The following is a 17,802-nucleotide window of genomic DNA, read 5'->3' as shown; positions in this document are numbered from 1 at the left end:
AAAAAAAAAAAAATTCTGACGTATAATTTAAGCATAACTATCTGCAAGGATAGAACATTTATTTGCCACAAGCCATCAACACACATTTTACTGCTGCACAATTTTTTGACAGGAAGAACAAAAATGAAGCAGTAATTGTATCTTGAAATGCTAGCTCAAATGTATTTGATCTAGTATAATTCATGTTCAGAATCTTGCACATTAACTGCTTAATCTATAAGATGATAAAGCAAATATGGGGAAAATTGATATTGAACCATAGGCTGCCTTCAATTTTTTTTCCTCCCAAGGGAACGCAGTGATTTCGGACATCCCTCGAAGAGATCTTGCAGGAATTCCTCCAAATCTTCTGGGGAATACTTGATGTATTTGTCCTTTTGTCTCACATTGTCCAGATAGCGGGAAAAACGCACGAGTCCTCGATAGTATTGTAGCACATTAAGGGATAACGAGATCCTCAGCTCCACACGAAGCTGAACACTTGGTATCACCCAAGCTGTCTGGCTCTTGTAAATTTCTTCGAAGACAAGGTTGAACTTTTTGATGCTCTCATAAAGAACAGTCTTCCTACTCGTACACCAAATCATTGTATTTCTTATTGACAACAGCACTGTACTTCTTGATCCATTCATCTCCAAGGAACTTAATGAAGTTCTGAATCCTTCACCATTTGAACCATGAAAAATTTGTTATTCATTAAGAATATGTGTCGCAACGCATCATCCTTGTATAGCATTGACCTGCCTTCAAGGTTGGACTCAAAAATAGATGTGATTGATAGGAGATAACAAATCACTGGAGTAGAATTCTGGAAAGAACCCACTATTGCTCTTGATTCCTGACTCAAGTCATTGACATATAGGTCCTGAAGAAGTACATCGAGGGTCTCAGCATAATCTATGAGGGCCTTAATATAATTCATCACGTACTTTGTCAAAGGGTGGATTCCGCCTCCTGCAACCACATTAGTTGGTTTGTTGCTTCTAATGTCATTCTTGAACTCCATCAAAATCAGCCTTATAAATTCACCCAATGTTAACAAAACGTCTCAACATTCAGTTAAGACACAAGAACCAAGCTCTGGAATAAGATTGTACAAGCCCTCATACATATCAAGCATCCGGAACAACTTCTCGGGCTTTGGACTTCCAGTTGATACTGCACCATAAAAGTTCAGCATTTTCAAGATTATGTCTTTTGTAATTTCCACAAAACAAGAATTCCTTGCTGATGGGGAGTAGCCTCCAAGGATGAGGTCACAGAGGCTTCTTTCGTTAGTAAGACACACACATATAAAAACTTTGATGGCTTGGTTCCACCTCTTGATCATGCTATTGAAGAGACCCGAATCCATCTGTAGAATATCAGTACTCGATCTCTCCATACAAAGAACCGAAAAGGACTTATACAATGCTTCTTTTCTAACACTGATGTAAGCCTTGCAACATTCCTTATCATAGTTGGACTTTAGCATCATTTCTGCAACACACTTAAGATCAGATACAGAGCTAGGATGAATCAAATCAATCACAAACTCATCCATTTCAATACTACTCTCACTATGCATCCTGCCAACAATAGGGTGTACCTCAAAAGAGCTGCACGAGCTCAAATCACCCATAGAATAGTCCTCTGTGGAATGGAATCTAGACATGTGATCAGGATCCAAAGTTTGCTGATATAGAACAAGAAGATGGACAAACTCCTTCTCAAGCCTTGCCATGGCCATTTGAAGAATGCTATGAGCTCGGTGTACAAGTTCATTATACTCATCCCCCATGATTTCGGAACGCAAGCTCTCTAAACTTTCAGAAAATTGTCTAACTTCATCAACAACATTTAAATACTCAGAAGCCTCCTCTGGATCACAATCCCAAGCTACAATCTTGTCTTGCAGAACTTCCAACCTCTTCTCAATGTCACCCCATTCTATTTACCTTCAACAACAAGGCCAAGTTTGGGTTATAAAGACTTAAAAGTTGTTTTTCTCTCGTTGGTACACGTTGAGATCCAAACTTTCCGAACACCCGCGAGTAAGCATACCTGATAAATTGATTTGTTTGAGTTGTGTTTTTCCTTTGGGTGTAATCACCAAAATAGTCTCTGTACTTTTTTCTCTATGCTCTTTTGGTCCCTCTACTCAGAAATGCTCTCAACTAGTCTCTCTATTTTTAAAAATGTACCCACTTCACATTTTTAAAAGTAGAGGGACTGATTGGGAGCATTGTTAACTAAGTGGACACATTTTCAAAAATAGAGGAACTAGTCAGGAGCATTTCTGAGTAGAGGGATTAAAAAGAAAGAGAGAGAAAAGTAGAGGGATCAACTAGGGTATTATACCTTTTCTTTTGAGATGAACATGGTCACAAAATTTTTTATTTTTTTTTTAAGACAAATTCTTGGAGCTGATAAAATAAATAAAATGAAAGGCAAAGTAACAACCACACATGAGATACTAGCACCTATTGAAAATTATTATCGGGGTTAATTCACAAGAGCTAGTTTACGAAAAAGTTAAAAAATATTTGAAACTATGTTTGATTATTTTAATTGAGTCCTTTAGTTTCAGTTATTTTTTTTATTTTTAACTAGAAAAAAACGAAAACCCATTTAACAAACATGCCTTTAGTTTAACCATTTCAATGACAAAGGCAATGGACGAATGGTAATGAATTTATTTTCCATACGGTAAATTAAAAGTTTGACTACTTCCTAAAATATTGTTGAGTATTTAATGAATATATGAAATGGTAGTAGCTTATCTACATTTTTTTCGCGAGGTGAAATAATAAAACAATGCTGGTTTATATTTATAAAATAAAAAAATAAAAAACCATAAAAATTCAAAATATAGTTTCATCAATTTTAACAAGCCCATGTTAGCCGTTGGATGCAGAAAAATTGACCGTTGGTTCTCGGAAACCAACGGTCACATATGATATCACAACCTTTTTCTTTTTTTTTTCCTTTATATTCCCCACAATAAACACACACATACTCTTCATTCAAACCAAAATCTCTTTTGCTTACATCTCTGCACGCCAATGGCTGAAGAACACTCTCCATCAATGGCTAAACAAACCCCACCAATGAATCCAAATCCCAAACAGATAAAGAGCATCACACCTGTTCATCTTCAAGTTCCCAAGCAATCAGAATTCCCTGAAAGGTTTGTGAATTTCTGTTTTTTCATTTTATGTTTTAATAATCAGTGGATTTATTTATTGATTTTGTGTTTTGTTTTTATGAAATCAATGGAGTTGTAGGTACATGAGTCCCACTGATATGATCATCTCCCCTGTCTCAAAAGGTCTTCTTGTTAGAAACCAGAAAAAGGGACTTGGATCATCCCATGGGATCAAGACATCCATGGTGTCAGCTCTCAAACCTTAAAGATCATATTTTGTTCATAGAGTGAACCTTGTTTGTTATTGGATGATGATCAAAGAAGTTGTTTGTTGAATTGAGAGTGAAATCAAACTTGAGAATTCAATTCCATGCATTCAAGGAGTTGTTGTGTTTTGAATGACATATGTAAACTTGACTCAGTTAATATCATAAGATTTCTTCTTTAAATTCAGTGTGAAATCAAACCTGGAAATCAATTTTTTTTTTTCCTGATTGATTTTAGAAAATATTGTCATGAATTCAATGGAATTAAATTTAAGAAATCAATTCTTTGCTACAGTAAAATATGTGGGGGATTTCTCTGTATGATCCTTTGCTGACTGAATTTGAGAGTGTTGTGTTTGTGAATGACAATGAAAATTTTGGTTTTTAATTTAAATTAAATCAGGTTTATGACTCAATCATAAATCATAAAAGTTCACAGTTGAATTAACAGTGAATTCAAAGTTGGCGGGATATATGTTTCCTCTGTTTTAGAATAAACCCTGTTTCTTGTTAACATATGATCTTGAAACTTCATTGTTGAATTGAGTGTAAAATCAAGCATTAGAAATCAAAATACAAAATACCACCATTGATGAAAAGATCTTAAATTTCTTAGCAAGCTCATCAACTAAAGAAGGGAACAAAAAGTCTTAACAAATTTAGAAAGAAAGAAGAGAAAGAGGAACTTTACTTTGCCAAGAAACACACAAAGAAGCCTCTTCATCTTCCTCCTCTTCATTGATTTCAGAAAACATCACAAGAAGACAGATGGAAATTGACTAACAACAATATGTCGAAGAGGGTGAGCAACATCGCCACCTCCGGCGTGCTTAACGAACTCAGCCGGTGTCAAAAATCTACCATGACAGATACACACAATTCTTACATCTTCGCCTTTCCGATACTTGTAAAGGAAGCCTTCGATCCTTCTTCCATCAGGACCATCTCCTCTGGTCGACACACACGGCATTTCCTGCATCATGCTCTTCTCCATCTCACTCAATCCATTTCGAGTTCTTACATTTCTCCGCATTGGATCATCTCCTTCTCTATTGCAGTTGATCCGTTTTCCTCCGACCGTGGCAGGGACGGTGCCTGTCTTGCGATTCGTACCATCCGGCATTGGCTTAATGCTGTGAGCACACCTTGAATTCAGACCTGAATAGTAACATACATCATTTGCATTTCCAAGTTCAAGACAATGAAGTGCGACATATAATAAGTTGACACAGAATGGATAATGTGGTCCCTTGAAACTATGCTTAATGTCCAACACTTTACTAGATAAACATCTGGCAATGTGAAAAGATTGAATTATATCCAAACTTCAACAGAAGTTCTCCTTCTCACTTTAAATCTTCAATTCCATTAACAAGTAAATTATATGTGTTCATGTACATCACAAGCAATACTCACTTTCAAAAATACAAAGATTGAATTTTGTTATGGAGTTGTAAGATCACTATTTTCACATATCTTGCATTCCATCTTGCAATTCTAAGTAAATAATATCAAACAAAACAGTAAATCCTCCTTTAAACTAAAAAAGATTTCAACTTTTTCCTTTTTTTGAACTGTTTTTTTCATCAATCCAAAAAAGAAGTGAAGAGTGAGGTACCTTGCATCGCCGTGGTGTCCAACTCGGAGACGACGGAGGAGCAACTCCCCTGTGACCCAATAGATCTCTGCGACACCGGCCCTAACCCGCCGGCGCCGTTCGCTGGCCACCTTGTCAACGCCGTCGGCAGGTTGCCGCCGAGCTCCACACCAGATCTCTCCAACTCCTCGTCTACACTCTCCTCCGACCTATCCCTCCCCACCCCCACCATCGATCTCGAGGTCATCCTCTCCAACCTCTTTCTCTTCGCCTCTAGCCTCTTCAAGCTCTGAATCTCCTTCCTCTTCCTCAGCTCCTCCTCCGTCTCCGCCGGCAACGAGCTCGCCCTAGCAATCCCCTTCACCACCGTGAACTCCAACTCCCTCCCCATCATCGACATCGACGCAATCGACGAAGATCTCACCAGCCCCCCCTTCTCCTTCCTCTCTTCACCGAAACACCCACCCAGAGAAAGCCCTAAACTGAGTTCAATCTCATCCGAATCCCTCCTCACAAACTCCTCCTTCTCTTCATAGCAACTCGTGCTCCCTAATCTCTGCAAGAGGTCACGAGAATATCCATGTGTTCTCCCTGAGAACCTCTTCATCTCCTCCTCCACTGCCTCTGCCGCCATTACCAGGATCAAAACAACCAAAAGCTTCGATCTTTATCGAAAAGCTTCGATCTTTGTGATGGTCTAAAGAGTTAGAGAGAAAAGGAACAACGAGAAGAAGAGAACCCGATCCATGGAGATAGATAAGGGCTTAACGGGTTATCGGATCGAGACGAATGATCCGAAGTCCGAGAAGGACGCCCGGAGCGGCGCGGAGAAGATGGTGACGGAGAGATAAGAGGGTACGCCCCACTTAAATGACTAAAATACCCCTACTTGTTTTCATGGAATGGACACGTGTCGGCTACCAGAGCAGTTAAAGGACACGTGGCGCGTTTTTACCAGAGGAGCAAGCGGCGTCAAGGCCTCGGATCCAGAGCAACTCTAGGGACTGTCTGTGGACACGTGTCCATCATGCGTGCTTTGACACGTGGCGGTCGGGAAAATGGTCGGCTTCGTGTCGGAACAACAGTAGTGCGTTTGACACGTGTCGACCAGAGGAATTATTTTCGCTTTATGGAATTTCTTTATTTTCCTAATTTTTTGTTTCTAAAATCAGGCGTTTATTTTTCGTAAATTATAAATAATTTATTTTATAATTTAAATAGTAAAATGATCTTTTGACTAAGGCCATGAATGGGGCCCACAGGAAGACACTCACCACCTTCCCCGGCCCCACATAATATGGACGTGGGCCCACATGGACGGGGGATGTGCTACGTGTCGATATCGGGATGATTGAGGCTGTTGCTGACGTCATTGATGTTGTCGGGACGTGATAGCAAGTGGATCACCTTCGTACACGTGGGCAACTTTGGATGTGGACTTCTTCCGGGAAAAGACGGCAGCGATTGCCACGTGTCAATCGTCAGGGTCGAGTTAGCAACGACGAGACGAGAGACACGTGTCGGTCTCAAACTCGGTAAGACAGAGTATCTTTGAAAGATTCCGGAAAATTGACAACCGTACGATGATTGATTTCTGTACGGCTGTGATGTGTTGTCTTGGAAGGTTGTCTGCCTTAATTGAAAATTTTTTTAAAATTTTTTATTTTTAGATTTTTTTTTTGCTTTATTTTTTAACACATCATTTTTTTTTGTTTATTTCATATTTTTAAATTCTATTTTTTTAAAAATATTCCATCTTTGAAAAACACAGATATTTAATATATTTTTTTTATAAAAAAAATCCATGTTCATATTATATGTATGTGCATCATCAAAGCCAGCCACAAAACTTTATATTAGACTTGTCAAAGATCAAACACACCTAATTTGCAACTTTAAAAAAACACATGTTGGTATTAATAAAGTTAAAGATAGGGATCAAGTGGATATTAAATCACTAAAATAAGAAATCATAAAAGGAATGATTCCAAGGTTCTAGTTAGACTTATGCAACAAAAACAGCACATTGGCCTTATAAAATTGATGCCCTTGCAACTGGTATTAAACCATGATTAAGAATCAAATTAGTGATGGTTGTCACTTTTGTATGTGATTGCTATAATATTATAATGATTAATTATTTCGATTAATACACATGGTAAGATTAAACCCACTTCTATCATAATCAAAACTAGAATATATGTTAATTATTTAGATTTTATGAGTGCAAGATACTAAAAAAAATATTCGAAGACTCAATCTCAACTATCAAATGGATGCTTGATTTCTTTGGCTCACTTACCATCATCTTTACGGTGATTGATTTTCTTAATTCACTTACCATCATTTTTAGTGAAACAAGGTTCAACAATGAATTTGGCTGGTAATTCAATAACCACTGTTCATTCTTGCGCCACATGGTAAAGATATTTCGTTTGCATTTATTATTATTTTTTGTTGGTGAAATCACTTATTTCAAGCATTTTAGTCAACTATTTTTATCTTATTAGACATTATCTTATTAATTATTTTTTTTTCTACCACTTCCTTATTATTCTCATAACACTCACTGTGCGTTTGATACGCAGTTAAGTACAGCACAAGTAGTATAGAACAGAACAAGTAGTTATGGTACAGCACAACTATTTATCTTGTACCATATTAGATATTTTATGGATAACTTCTCGAGTACTGGACAAAAATATTATAATATAAAATTACTTCTAATACCTTTTATATTATCTTATGTTTGTTTTACAATAAACAACCTCATAACAAACTATCATTTTCAATATTTTAATTAATTTTTTTATAATTAATTAATTTAGTAAATTATAATTATATTATTTTAAAAAATTTCAAAGTATATACAAAATTAATTTTTATTAAAAAAAATACATGATAAATTCGGTTAATATATCAATCCGTTAAATAATATTATTTTTTATATGAGATTGCTAATATATTTGATATGTTTATGAAAATCATATATCTATGATTCAAGAATATAAGATATAAAGAGATTTATATTTATTTTTTATACAATTTAAATTTTTAATTTTTGGATAGAAATATTAAAAAAATTTATGTTAATTTTTATGATTTAAAATTTTAATTTTAAGATATCGATCTTACATTTAAAAAAATATATATTATGAAAATTAATTAGCGTCGTGGGATTTTATGAGCGTCGTGGGATGTGATATATATGATTGTATTTTTATTTTTTTATTAAAGGGTAATTTAGTCTTTAGTTGTCTTTGTCTGCGATAAAAACTTTTTGTATGAGGGTTTTGGTGGTACAAAAATTTTAAATCTCTGTGTTGTACTTCGACATCCTCTTGTCTTTGTACTTTTTAATTTTTTTAACAAACCAAACAAGGAACAAGAGAAGTTGTGTTGTGCTGTAACTCAAAATTTTGCATATCAAACGGACCCTTAGACCAATAGTAAATTTTGAGACTATATCTCTCCAACTATCTTTTGTTAATTTAGATTTAAATGTAACTTCTAAGGTTATGTACTCATTTTTTTTTATATATTTTAATAAAATTATGGTTCATTTATCAATCTTTCTTTAAAATTTCATTGTTACAATTTACAAACATAATGTAAAGTAACTAAAATAATTTAATCTCACTATTAACAAATAAAATAATTACTTCAAATTTACAATATTCATGTAAAAACTCAAAATAATATTCAAGTCACTTTAAAGAAATTGATAACATTAGTATTTTTATTAATTTAGTACTTAAAAACAAATAACCTATTTTTATGCTTTAATTTATTTACCATAATGATTTCAATATATTTGAAGGGTGTAATCAGTAAAAGAACCATAAATTTTTCTAATGGGTTGAATTACAAAGTTCTGGGCCAGTCCAAGCGGATCAGGCCTGTTTAACAATGTAGATCCGATAAGGCTCTTAACGGGTCAGGTCGGGTTTGGGCATATGGATCCGAGATCGAAGTGTAAATTTGGGAAGAACAAGGGCTCGAATTAGGGCTTTATTCGTTCGCTGTGGCCGCTGGTTGCTCGGAGGCCACGGTGATCAGGTGGTGTTCTTTTTCTTCTTTCAATTGCATTTGATGTTTTTCTCTCGTCTTTGTTGTGATTGAGACGTTTGTGGTGGTGTTTTTGATTCTCATTGCGGTGGTGGCTTTGATTTTCTTGAATTTCCGCTTATTTTCTGTACTTATGTTTTGTTTTTTTGTTTTTTTAATGGATTACTGTGGTTGATGTTGTAATTTGTGTTCCTCGGGAGGAAAATGGTTGGTTGTGTTGCAGATCGTGGTTTTCTGTAGGGTTGGAAGTATAATGTGGTGCAAATGAGCAATTTTGACAGTAAGGTTTTGGGTTTGGGATTCTTAGTGTTGGCGGTTGTGCTTCTGTTTGTCATTGCTGTGGTAGCTTTGAGAAGCTGAATTTCAGTATATTTCTTTATTTGTGCATGCTTATTTGATGGAGTGGTGTGTTTGATTTCGTCTAGTGTTCCTTTCAAGCAAAATGGTTAGTTACAATGCAGTTCGTGGGCTTTTTGTCGGATGAAAAATATAGCACAAATGAATAATGTGCTAATGAGCACAATTTCTATGACTTAAAAGAGGTATGAATATGCCGATGAAGTCAAACAAGGAAAGGGAATAAAGTTAAGTTTCGGTTTTGTAATTTATGTCGAATAAGAAGGTTACTATTACATTCTCTCCATTGCTGTAGTTCATGAAGGAATATTTTTAATGAGCAGGGCCATGGGCTTGTTCAATTAAATAGAGCACAATGTTCAATTTTCATTAGCGTATGTTTCATCTAACAACTTTAAAAACTTTGTCTTGAACAGCATAGGCTGTGTTTTCTACTCACGCTGAAAAAGAGAAGATCAGCAAGTTAAATGTGGGCTATTAGGAAAATTTTTTTCATAGGTTTTTACAAAGCAACTACATGCTTTAGGAGGGCGTTATTTATTCTGTCTTACTTTTTGGTTGTTTCTCGTTTTGAGTAATGCTAATATAAAGACAACACCTCAATTATTCTGTTGCTTCTTTTTTTCCCTTTTCCTCCCTCATACTCTGCTATAAATCATATTCTTACATGTTAATGATAAATATAAGGACTTTGTTGTAGTTTGTAAACTATTGACATTGTGAACCTCTTAAATCATGTGTGTGCAGTTTGAGAGATGGAAAAGGATTAAATTGAATGGTGAAGACATGAATATCAGAATGCCCAATTTTACCACTTTGCACTCAGGCTACTGAGAGGATTAAGAGAGGACATAGACGGGTGCTATGGATTATTCAGATCATTTTGCTTTGTCCAATCTTCTGGCAGAATTAGATGGTGGAAAGTATGGAACTGTTACCAAAGAATATGAAACACTGCATGCACTTCGGACAAATGTGATCAATTTTTTATCAGCATCAAGGAGAGCACCTGCTAATACCTGCTTGAACCCAGTTTTGGGGGCTCCACAAACAAGTTTGCATTCTTCTTCCCATCCACGACCTCGGCATAACCGATCAAGTGCTAATGGGCAGAGAAATGATGCCACCCCTCTGAATGTTATCAATTTGGATGATGATCCTGTAGATTCAGATTCCATAATGAGAACTGGTCTGAATATCTCAACTGAATGTCATGCTGCTGGTGATATTGGTTCTGTTGTGCAAAAGGAATCCTCAAATACTGCAGATGGGAAGGCTAGCACTCCTGTTCTTATTATTGATTCCGATGAAGAGGATGGTGATCATCAAGTAAAAAACAAGCCATGTATCATAACTGGAACTAATGAATATAAAAGTCGAGAATGCCTGGACTCGCAACTACTGTTGTATTTAAAACAAGCCAAGCTTTTGGAGCAGGAGGGTCATTCTAAACAGCTTGTGGCCTATGAGCAAAAACAAACCAAAATAGATCATGATGCTGCTATTCAGTCAACTTGGCAGCCTACTATTCAGTATGAGAAGGTTATTTTAAGAACTGCCCCAGATCAGCAACCCCATGAAGAGCTTATGGTGAGTTTCTATTGTATGTCTGTCACTGTTGTTCAAATTTTTGTTAGAGTCTATGGTGAATTATATGTATATATGAAACTTACAGCCTCAACCGAAGTCTCTTTCAAGGAATTTGTCTGGAAAACAACAATGTGGACAGCATGCTACAACAGCTGTAAGTTCCTTTTCTTCATTATATCAATTTGATTCCACTGGTTTTTGTTTAAATTGGAAAATAAGAATGCTTCGATGCCTAAATCCTACTATCATTTGTTCCTTCTCTCCTTTGTTTTCTGGTCCTTGTGTTAATCTACATCTTGTACCATAAGGAGGCACACTTCGTGGAAGTAGAAGCTTTTGAGGCAACAAATGTGCAATGAAATGTCTGATGAATAAACTAGATGAGCAATTTTAGCTGAATCTTGTGCTTTACATGCATACACCATCTCTTGCTTGCAGTATGTGATGTTGATGCCAGTAGATTTGGGGTCTGCAGTGTCATGCATGAATACATTTCACCTTGAATGATCCTGATGTTCTCATTCACTTGCATTGGAAAAAGAAATGGACCCAACTCCCTTGTTTTGTTTTATCATGACTGGTAGCTTGTTTGTTACATGGCTATTAGTTTCATGCTAATAAGTACTATTTTATATGCATCCTTAGCCTTGACTGCACTTGTCTAGGTACCTACGAATGTCTAAATCAATGTATGCTAGATGTCCTAATCTATATTGACACACTAGTCCGGGAGTGTTAACATCTATCATATTTTCATTTGTTTATCTGAATTAGTTTGACACTTTATTGTTATTCGTGTCCTTTCCTGTAAGCCTAAGTGCCAAAGTGCTAACCTTATATTTTCAATTAACCGAGGAATCTCTTCTATCATAGCTTTCTGCAGCTGAAAAATGTGAACTTTTCTCCTAAGTCACACTTAATTAGAAGTTGACTGAATTCATACTTAATTTACACTAATTAAAATAAATAAAGATTAAAATTATACTTTTCTAATTAATGATGAATGTTTGTTAACAATAATTAACTAGTTTATTTAATTAATTAATTAAATCTTTCTAAAGAAGTTTGTGGGATTATCCCAAACCTTAGTTTGGTGTTTGGTTGAAGGTTGGAGTATAAACTGATTAAACCCGGTTAAATGCCTGCCAAAAACCACCTTTAATAATTTGTTGCTAGTTGGAATAAATTCATTTAGCAGTTTGGCTGATATGTTTTAAATTTGTTGCATGCACTGTCTTACTAGTCCTTCCATGTTGTAGGATTGATTTTATTTGCCTTTTCTGTTATGTAATCCATTTTCTTCATGGCATTTGTTATATTTTTGTTATTAACCGGCTGTTTCTTATCTGTTCATATTTATGAAGCCTGATAAATTTCTGATGTAAGAAATACATTGTTGTACCCCATTATTCTGATTTTGAATTTTTAATATGTAACGGAGCATTCCTTGTTTCATAAGTAGATAGCCATTGCTTTTGCCACATGCAGAACCAAACACGTGGCCTCATACAAGGCCAAACAAATAGCCGGATTCAGAAATTAATGAGCGGTCACATAAAGAACCGAATGAATGGCCAGACAAACCTGTTTGCAAGAGGCAAAAGAAAATATAATGAACTTGATAGTGAACAACATGAACAACAGGTTGATAAAGATTTTGAAGTAAATCTATCACCTGTTTCTGTTGTCAGTTTGACTGAAGAAACATTTAGCACAGTAACTCATTCTCCAGATGGTACAAAAACAGCAGAAAGTGATGGGCTGGATGATCTTTGGAAAGATATGTCATTGGCAATGGAATGTTCGAAGGTATTACTTAAAGAAATGCTGCTTGCAATAATTTGTGCCTTTTGATTGTTTTGTCTCATTTTGTAATAAACTGTTGTTGTCTCCTTTTGTTCATCCACAATATTTTGGTTTCTTATTTTTGTGCACACGGCATTGGGACATGCCAATAAATAAATAAATTTAACCAATTCCTTTTTTTTAAGTGATGTGGTAACTGTTTTTTCACTGCCATCTTAAGGCTTGATTAAGAAGTTTCTAAAGTATCTGGTTATGTGTTAACGGACAGTTTAGAAATGCTAATTAACATGATGCATCATGTTTGCATGGATGAACATGCATTTTCTCAAATCTCAAGAGAATGTGAAAAAGTGGAAGCAACTTCCTAACACTTTTTTTTTCTTTTTCTAACTTATTAAGTTATATCAATGCATGAAACTTTGTCCTTGATACAATCATGTAAATATTTTCTTTTGCTTATTTAAATCTATTTTACTAGTCTAAGTGTTCAACAGTATCTCCTGATTTTCACTCAACTGCGTACTTATATAAGCATATAGATATCAATAAATGGTCAAGCTTTGGAAAAACTTGATTATTTGAAAAGTGTGTAAAGTGTATAACTCCCTGCAAACTAAACTGAGTGAAACTTTGATGGTTTTTATGTAATGTAGAGACAAGATACACAAATGTAGCATTTTCATAGTGTTAATTTTGGGTGCTTTCAAATCTATGCACCACCCTATCCTTGGGTCTGTGGTAGCTACATCCTAACGAAAGTGGAATCTACCTTTGTCATTATTTTAGATTTTATCCTTGTTTGGTTGTTCAGCGGTAGATATCCGTATCAAGAGGAAAGAACCTAGTGGCCTGTTGAGTGTCTCAGAAGTTTGTAGTGTAATTTGTGATTTCTTTTAACCATCATGAAAAGAGGTGATCCACAAAAGAGGTTTAAAAGTTGATTTCTTCAAAATCTGCACTCATTTTGTATTTTTCCAATTCATAGAAAAGATAGTTGCATTCTATTTTTGTTAGTCAAGCAGCTCATAATATATGGTTTATTCTCATTATTTCAGAATGCCTTTTGTTTAATAAAATTTATTGCAAGAACAATGTAACAATGTTATTTCCAAAAGTAATTTGGTATTTACTGTGTTTTTCAGTTAGAATCTACTGAAGAAAAACAAGATTTTGTTTTTATATTCTGAACTGATAATTGCTATCCCTTCTCTGAAATACTTCATAAACACACCATTTTCCTTGTCAGTGGGGTGTCTTATGCATGATCATTGAATTATTGTTGTGGACTGTTCTTATTTTCATCGAATATTCTAAAACATGTCACATCTATGATTTCTCTCTAAGAAGGGCTTGTAAAGTTTTTTTTTATGATGCTTGTAGGTTGCTAAATTGGATGAATTGGCCACAGTGCCTGAAGGAGAGGACTGTGACTGTGATCATTCACTCCTGCTTCACGATGATTTGGGTCTGGTGTGCCGTGTTTGTGGAGTTATACAGAAACGAATTGATACAATATTTGATTATCAATGGACAAAGGTATTTAGATACCATCATTACAAATTTTTTTGACTATGAATCTCTTTCCATATCTGAGCTTATGCAGATCAATTAGAATTTTTTCCCCTAATTTGTAACTCATGGTATATCTATATTTCAGTTCCAAGCAATATGAAAGGATTAATAGCTCTTGCTACATTTTCATCTTTTTCTTTTAAATGTGTGTTTTATGCTAAATTGAGCATTTCCACCCTAAACAAGGGGGAGCCTATTCCTCCACTTCAAATGGAAACCTTTGGTAGATTGAACTATGCTGTTTCCATAACGGTTGTCATGACTGTTATGGTATTTACTTCAGTCAAATTTTTTATAAACTAAATTATGTGGCTATTGTGGAGAGCTTGAACCAACAAAAATATTGAAGCTACTTCCTCCATATCTTTGTGCAGGAAATGTGTAATTGGAATATTATGTCCGCCACTCTTCTTTTTCTTTTTCAATGGTTTCCAAGTTATGTACAATTTCATTTGTAATTTTGCTGTTACTTCTCTATAGGCGTCACGATCATCAAGGACATACATGTCTGCCTCACGAAGTTCTACCGGTGTAGATGAGCCAGTTCCATCTTGTAGAATTAGAAGTGCTGAAGGTGATCTCATTGCAGCTGAAGTCTCAGTCCACCCAAGGCATATGAAACATATGAAGCCACACCAGCTAGAGGGCTTCAATTTCCTTGTTAGAAACTTGGTGACTGATAAACCAGGTGGTTGTATTCTTGCTCATGCACCGGGATCTGGCAAGACTTTTATGCTTATAAGCTTCATCCAGAGCTTTCTGGCCAAGTATCCTGATGCTAGAACCTTGATTGTCCTTCCCAAGGGAATATTGTCTATTTGGAAGAACGAGTTGCAACGCTGGCAAGTTGAAGACATCCCTTTATTTGATTTTTACACTGTTAAAGCCGATAACAGGTCACAGCAACTGGATGTATTGTTAAGTTGGGAAAATCAAAAGAGCATCCTTTTCTTGGGTTACAAGCAGTTTGCCAGTATTGTATGTGAGGCTTCCAGTGATAGGATAACAGCTGCATGCCAAGAAAGACTACTAACAGTCCCAAGCCTACTCATTCTGGATGAAGGTCACACACCAAGAAATGAAAGTACTGATATTGTCAATTCACTTGCCAAAGTTCAAACTCCGCGTAAAGTGGTACTCTCTGGTACCTTATTTCAAAATCATGTCAAAGAAGTGTTCAGCATTCTAAACCTTGTTCGGCCGAAATTCTTAAGGACAGAATCTTCTCGTGTAATTAAGAGACGCATCCTAAGTAGGGTGAATATCCCCGGAAATAGGAAGTCAATAAAAGGGAATATTGATGCAGCTTTCTATGAATTAGTTGAAGAAACACTGCGGAATGATGACAATTATAAAAGAAAAATCAATGTTATTCAGGATCTCCGGGAAATGACTGATAATGTTCTTCATTATTACAAAGGTGATTTTTTGGAGGAACTGCCTGGCCTTGTGGACTTGACTGTCCTCCTAAATCTCAGCTATAAACAGAAAGAAATTGTTCAAAAGTTGGGGAAGTTGGATAAATTTAAGAGAATCTCTGTGGGAAGTGCTGTCTATATCCATCCACGGCTGAAGGAAATTGCTGAAAAATCTCCCAGTGATAGGGGATTTAGTGATGAGAAGATTGATAGCATTATCGATTCTTTGGATGTTAAAGATGGCATAAAGACAAAATTTTTCCTCACTCTTCTGTCACTGACAGAGGCTGCTGGAGAGAAGCTTCTTGCTTTTAGTCAATACCATCTCCCAATGAAATTTCTGGAAAGAACCCTGGTCAGGCTAAAGGGCTGGCGTGTGGGCAAAGAGATTTTTATGATCACTGGTGAATCAAGTGCTGAGGAGAGGGAGTTGTTCACAGAGCAATTCAATAGCTCTCCTGATGCCAAGATCTTGTTTGGTTCCATCAGGGCCTGTGGAGAAGGCATCTCTCTTGTTGGTGCATCACGGGTTGTGATTTTGGACGTTCACCTGAATCCTTCAGTTACCCGTCAAGCAATTGGGCGCGCATTTCGACCTGGGCAGGAAAAGAAAGTTTTCACCTACAGGTTGATTGCGGCTGATTCTCCAGAAGAGGATGATCACGATACATCCTTTAAAAAGGAGTTGATCTCAAAAATGTGGTTTGAATGGAGCCAATATTCTGGGCACCAAGAGTTTGAGTTGGAAAAGATTGATATCAATGACTCTGGGGACATGTTTCTAGAAAGCCCTATGATGGAGCAAGATATCAAGGGTTTGTACAGAAGGTTAGTAGTGTTCATCGTCCTGCTTGCTTTAATAGTTAGTTCTCGTTATTGACAAGGTGTGATTAACCTGTTGAATATGTTTCCTGTGATCACAGGTGATTTAGCTGACTGGTTCTTGGAGAATGCTGGTTTTGTGCTTTTGCTCTCGATTTCTTTGGTGTTACCTACTGGTCTTAGGATATCTGACTTCTCACTTTCTTCTTCAGGACCTTCTTGAAAACAAAATTTCCTCAGCTAACCAATCTTAAGGTTGCATATGTAAGTAAGGTCTCTTTTCTAGTATGTATGCTTTTGTTAGGACCGATCTCAAATGATCACAGGTATGTGCACCTTGTGATAGTTGTCAGTCATGTAATGCATTTTTCTGTATAGCTTTGAGATCGGTCTCTGCTTGGAGTAACTGATAAGCTGTAAATAATTGTTGCAGCCCTTTCTGTAACAACTCTTGAAGTTTGTCATTTCTGAATGTCACCTGAGTTGTAAATACATGCCCTAATCTATTCTGCAACTTGGTTTCCAAAACTCTAGAATTCAGCCAATTAAATTTGCTCCTATCAGTGTTTGTTCTCTTCAATTTTAGCTGATTTATTGTATCAAATAGATACAGGTAACATCATAGTTACTTTTACCTTAAGCTTTTATGGTCAATGCTTTGTATGTCAAGCTGCAGCAATTTATGTGTTAATTGTCTTTCGCGCGCACATTTTCTCTGAACTTATAAGACCCCTGATGTCGAAGATTTCGTCTGGGCAAGCTTTAATCTGCTCTGTTTGGTGTCTTGGCTTATGTGAGGTGTGCAAGCTTTTATGCCAGGCGTGTGAGCTTTATTCTGCTCCGTTTGGCAGTATTATTTTTATTATTATTATTTTTTTAATTTATAAGTTTTAACAGCATGCCAACTTACTGAACAGATATTGAATTTTGCAACTGATTGGGAAAATGTTCAGAATGAGAACAATTATCAGCTGATATGATATTTGATTTAAAAAAATAAAATAAAATGAACAGGTCCTGGAAAAAATCTACGCGGTTGAATTTGTCGGAGGATCATGGGCAATTTTCTGTATAAAAGATTAACAAGAAAGTTAAATTTTTCCATGCTAATCTATGAATGCCAGATTTCAAGTCTATTTGTTTTATTTCGGTGGTTGCATTTTTACCCTCTTGATTAAT

At 35.9% G+C, this 17,802-nt stretch overlaps 5 protein-coding genes across 5 annotated transcripts; 2 read left to right on the top strand and 3 right to left on the bottom strand.

Annotated features, from left to right (window-relative positions):
• Nucleotides 1-269: 269 nt before the first annotated feature.
• Nucleotides 270-1,006, bottom strand: LOC120250557 (exocyst complex component EXO70E2-like). Its single transcript, XM_039259382.1, has 2 exons — nucleotides 745-1,006; nucleotides 270-661 (listed from the first exon to the last, which is right to left on the bottom strand). Exons 1-2 carry the CDS (start codon nucleotides 1,004-1,006, stop codon nucleotides 270-272), a joined length of 654 nt encoding a protein of 217 aa, XP_039115316.1.
• Nucleotides 1,007-1,048: 42 nt separating this feature from the next.
• LOC120250556 (exocyst complex component EXO70E2-like) lies at nucleotides 1,049-1,780 on the bottom strand. Its single transcript, XM_039259381.1, has one exon. It carries the CDS (start codon nucleotides 1,778-1,780, stop codon nucleotides 1,049-1,051), a length of 732 nt encoding a protein of 243 aa, XP_039115315.1.
• Nucleotides 1,781-2,997: 1,217 nt separating this feature from the next.
• Nucleotides 2,998-3,576, top strand: LOC120250415. Its single transcript, XM_039259234.1, has 2 exons — nucleotides 2,998-3,169; nucleotides 3,267-3,576. The coding sequence occupies exons 1-2, from the start codon at nucleotides 3,045-3,047 to the stop codon at nucleotides 3,391-3,393; spliced, it is 252 nt and encodes an 83-aa protein (XP_039115168.1). The 5' UTR covers nucleotides 2,998-3,044; the 3' UTR covers nucleotides 3,394-3,576.
• A 406-nt stretch (nucleotides 3,577-3,982) lies between these two features.
• On the bottom strand, nucleotides 3,983-5,828 carry LOC120283468 (ninja-family protein 3-like). The gene is made up of 2 exons (XM_039290162.1): nucleotides 5,012-5,828; nucleotides 3,983-4,551 (listed from the first exon to the last, which is right to left on the bottom strand). The coding sequence occupies exons 1-2, from the start codon at nucleotides 5,622-5,624 to the stop codon at nucleotides 4,148-4,150; spliced, it is 1,017 nt and encodes a 338-aa protein (XP_039146096.1). The 5' UTR covers nucleotides 5,625-5,828; the 3' UTR covers nucleotides 3,983-4,147.
• A 3,085-nt stretch (nucleotides 5,829-8,913) lies between these two features.
• LOC120249712 (protein CHROMATIN REMODELING 35-like) lies at nucleotides 8,914-17,181 on the top strand. Its single transcript, XM_039258318.1, has 7 exons — nucleotides 8,914-9,049; nucleotides 10,163-11,005; nucleotides 11,091-11,159; nucleotides 12,494-12,814; nucleotides 14,192-14,347; nucleotides 14,864-16,629; nucleotides 16,725-17,181. The coding sequence occupies exons 2-7, from the start codon at nucleotides 10,280-10,282 to the stop codon at nucleotides 16,726-16,728; spliced, it is 3,042 nt and encodes a 1,013-aa protein (XP_039114252.1). The 5' UTR covers nucleotides 8,914-9,049; nucleotides 10,163-10,279; the 3' UTR covers nucleotides 16,729-17,181.
• Nucleotides 17,182-17,802: the final 621 nt, after the last annotated feature.

This window comes from Dioscorea cayenensis, chromosome 19, assembly GCF_009730915.1.
Source record: "Dioscorea cayenensis subsp. rotundata cultivar TDr96_F1 chromosome 19, TDr96_F1_v2_PseudoChromosome.rev07_lg8_w22 25.fasta, whole genome shotgun sequence".
Classification (NCBI taxonomy): domain Eukaryota; kingdom Viridiplantae; phylum Streptophyta; class Magnoliopsida; order Dioscoreales; family Dioscoreaceae; genus Dioscorea; species Dioscorea cayenensis.
The sequence above is the reverse complement of the archived record's forward strand: the minus strand, read 5'-3'. Positions and strand labels throughout refer to the sequence as shown.

Coding starts and splice junctions, on each gene's coding strand:
- LOC120250557 (XM_039259382.1), bottom strand. CDS start 1,006: ATGGAGTTCAAGAATGACATTAGAAGCAACAAACCAACTAATGTGGTT. Junction 662..744: donor TTTTGAGTCCAACCTTGAAG/GCAGGTCAATGC, acceptor CAAATGGTGAAG/GATTCAGAACTTCATTAAGT.
- LOC120250556 (XM_039259381.1), bottom strand. CDS start 1,780: ATGGGGGATGAGTATAATGAACTTGTACACCGAGCTCATAGCATTCTT.
- LOC120250415 (XM_039259234.1), top strand. CDS start 3,045: ATGGCTGAAGAACACTCTCCATCAATGGCTAAACAAACCCCACCAATG. Junction 3,170..3,266: donor CAATCAGAATTCCCTGAAAG/GTTTGTGAATTT, acceptor ATGGAGTTGTAG/GTACATGAGTCCCACTGATA.
- LOC120283468 (XM_039290162.1), bottom strand. CDS start 5,624: ATGGCGGCAGAGGCAGTGGAGGAGGAGATGAAGAGGTTCTCAGGGAGA. Junction 4,552..5,011: donor GGACACCACGGCGATGCAAG/GTACCTCACTCT, acceptor GTTACTATTCAG/GTCTGAATTCAAGGTGTGCT.
- LOC120249712 (XM_039258318.1), top strand. CDS start 10,280: ATGGATTATTCAGATCATTTTGCTTTGTCCAATCTTCTGGCAGAATTA. Junction 12,815..14,191: donor TGGCAATGGAATGTTCGAAG/GTATTACTTAAA, acceptor TGATGCTTGTAG/GTTGCTAAATTGGATGAATT. Junction 14,348..14,863: donor TTGATTATCAATGGACAAAG/GTATTTAGATAC, acceptor ACTTCTCTATAG/GCGTCACGATCATCAAGGAC.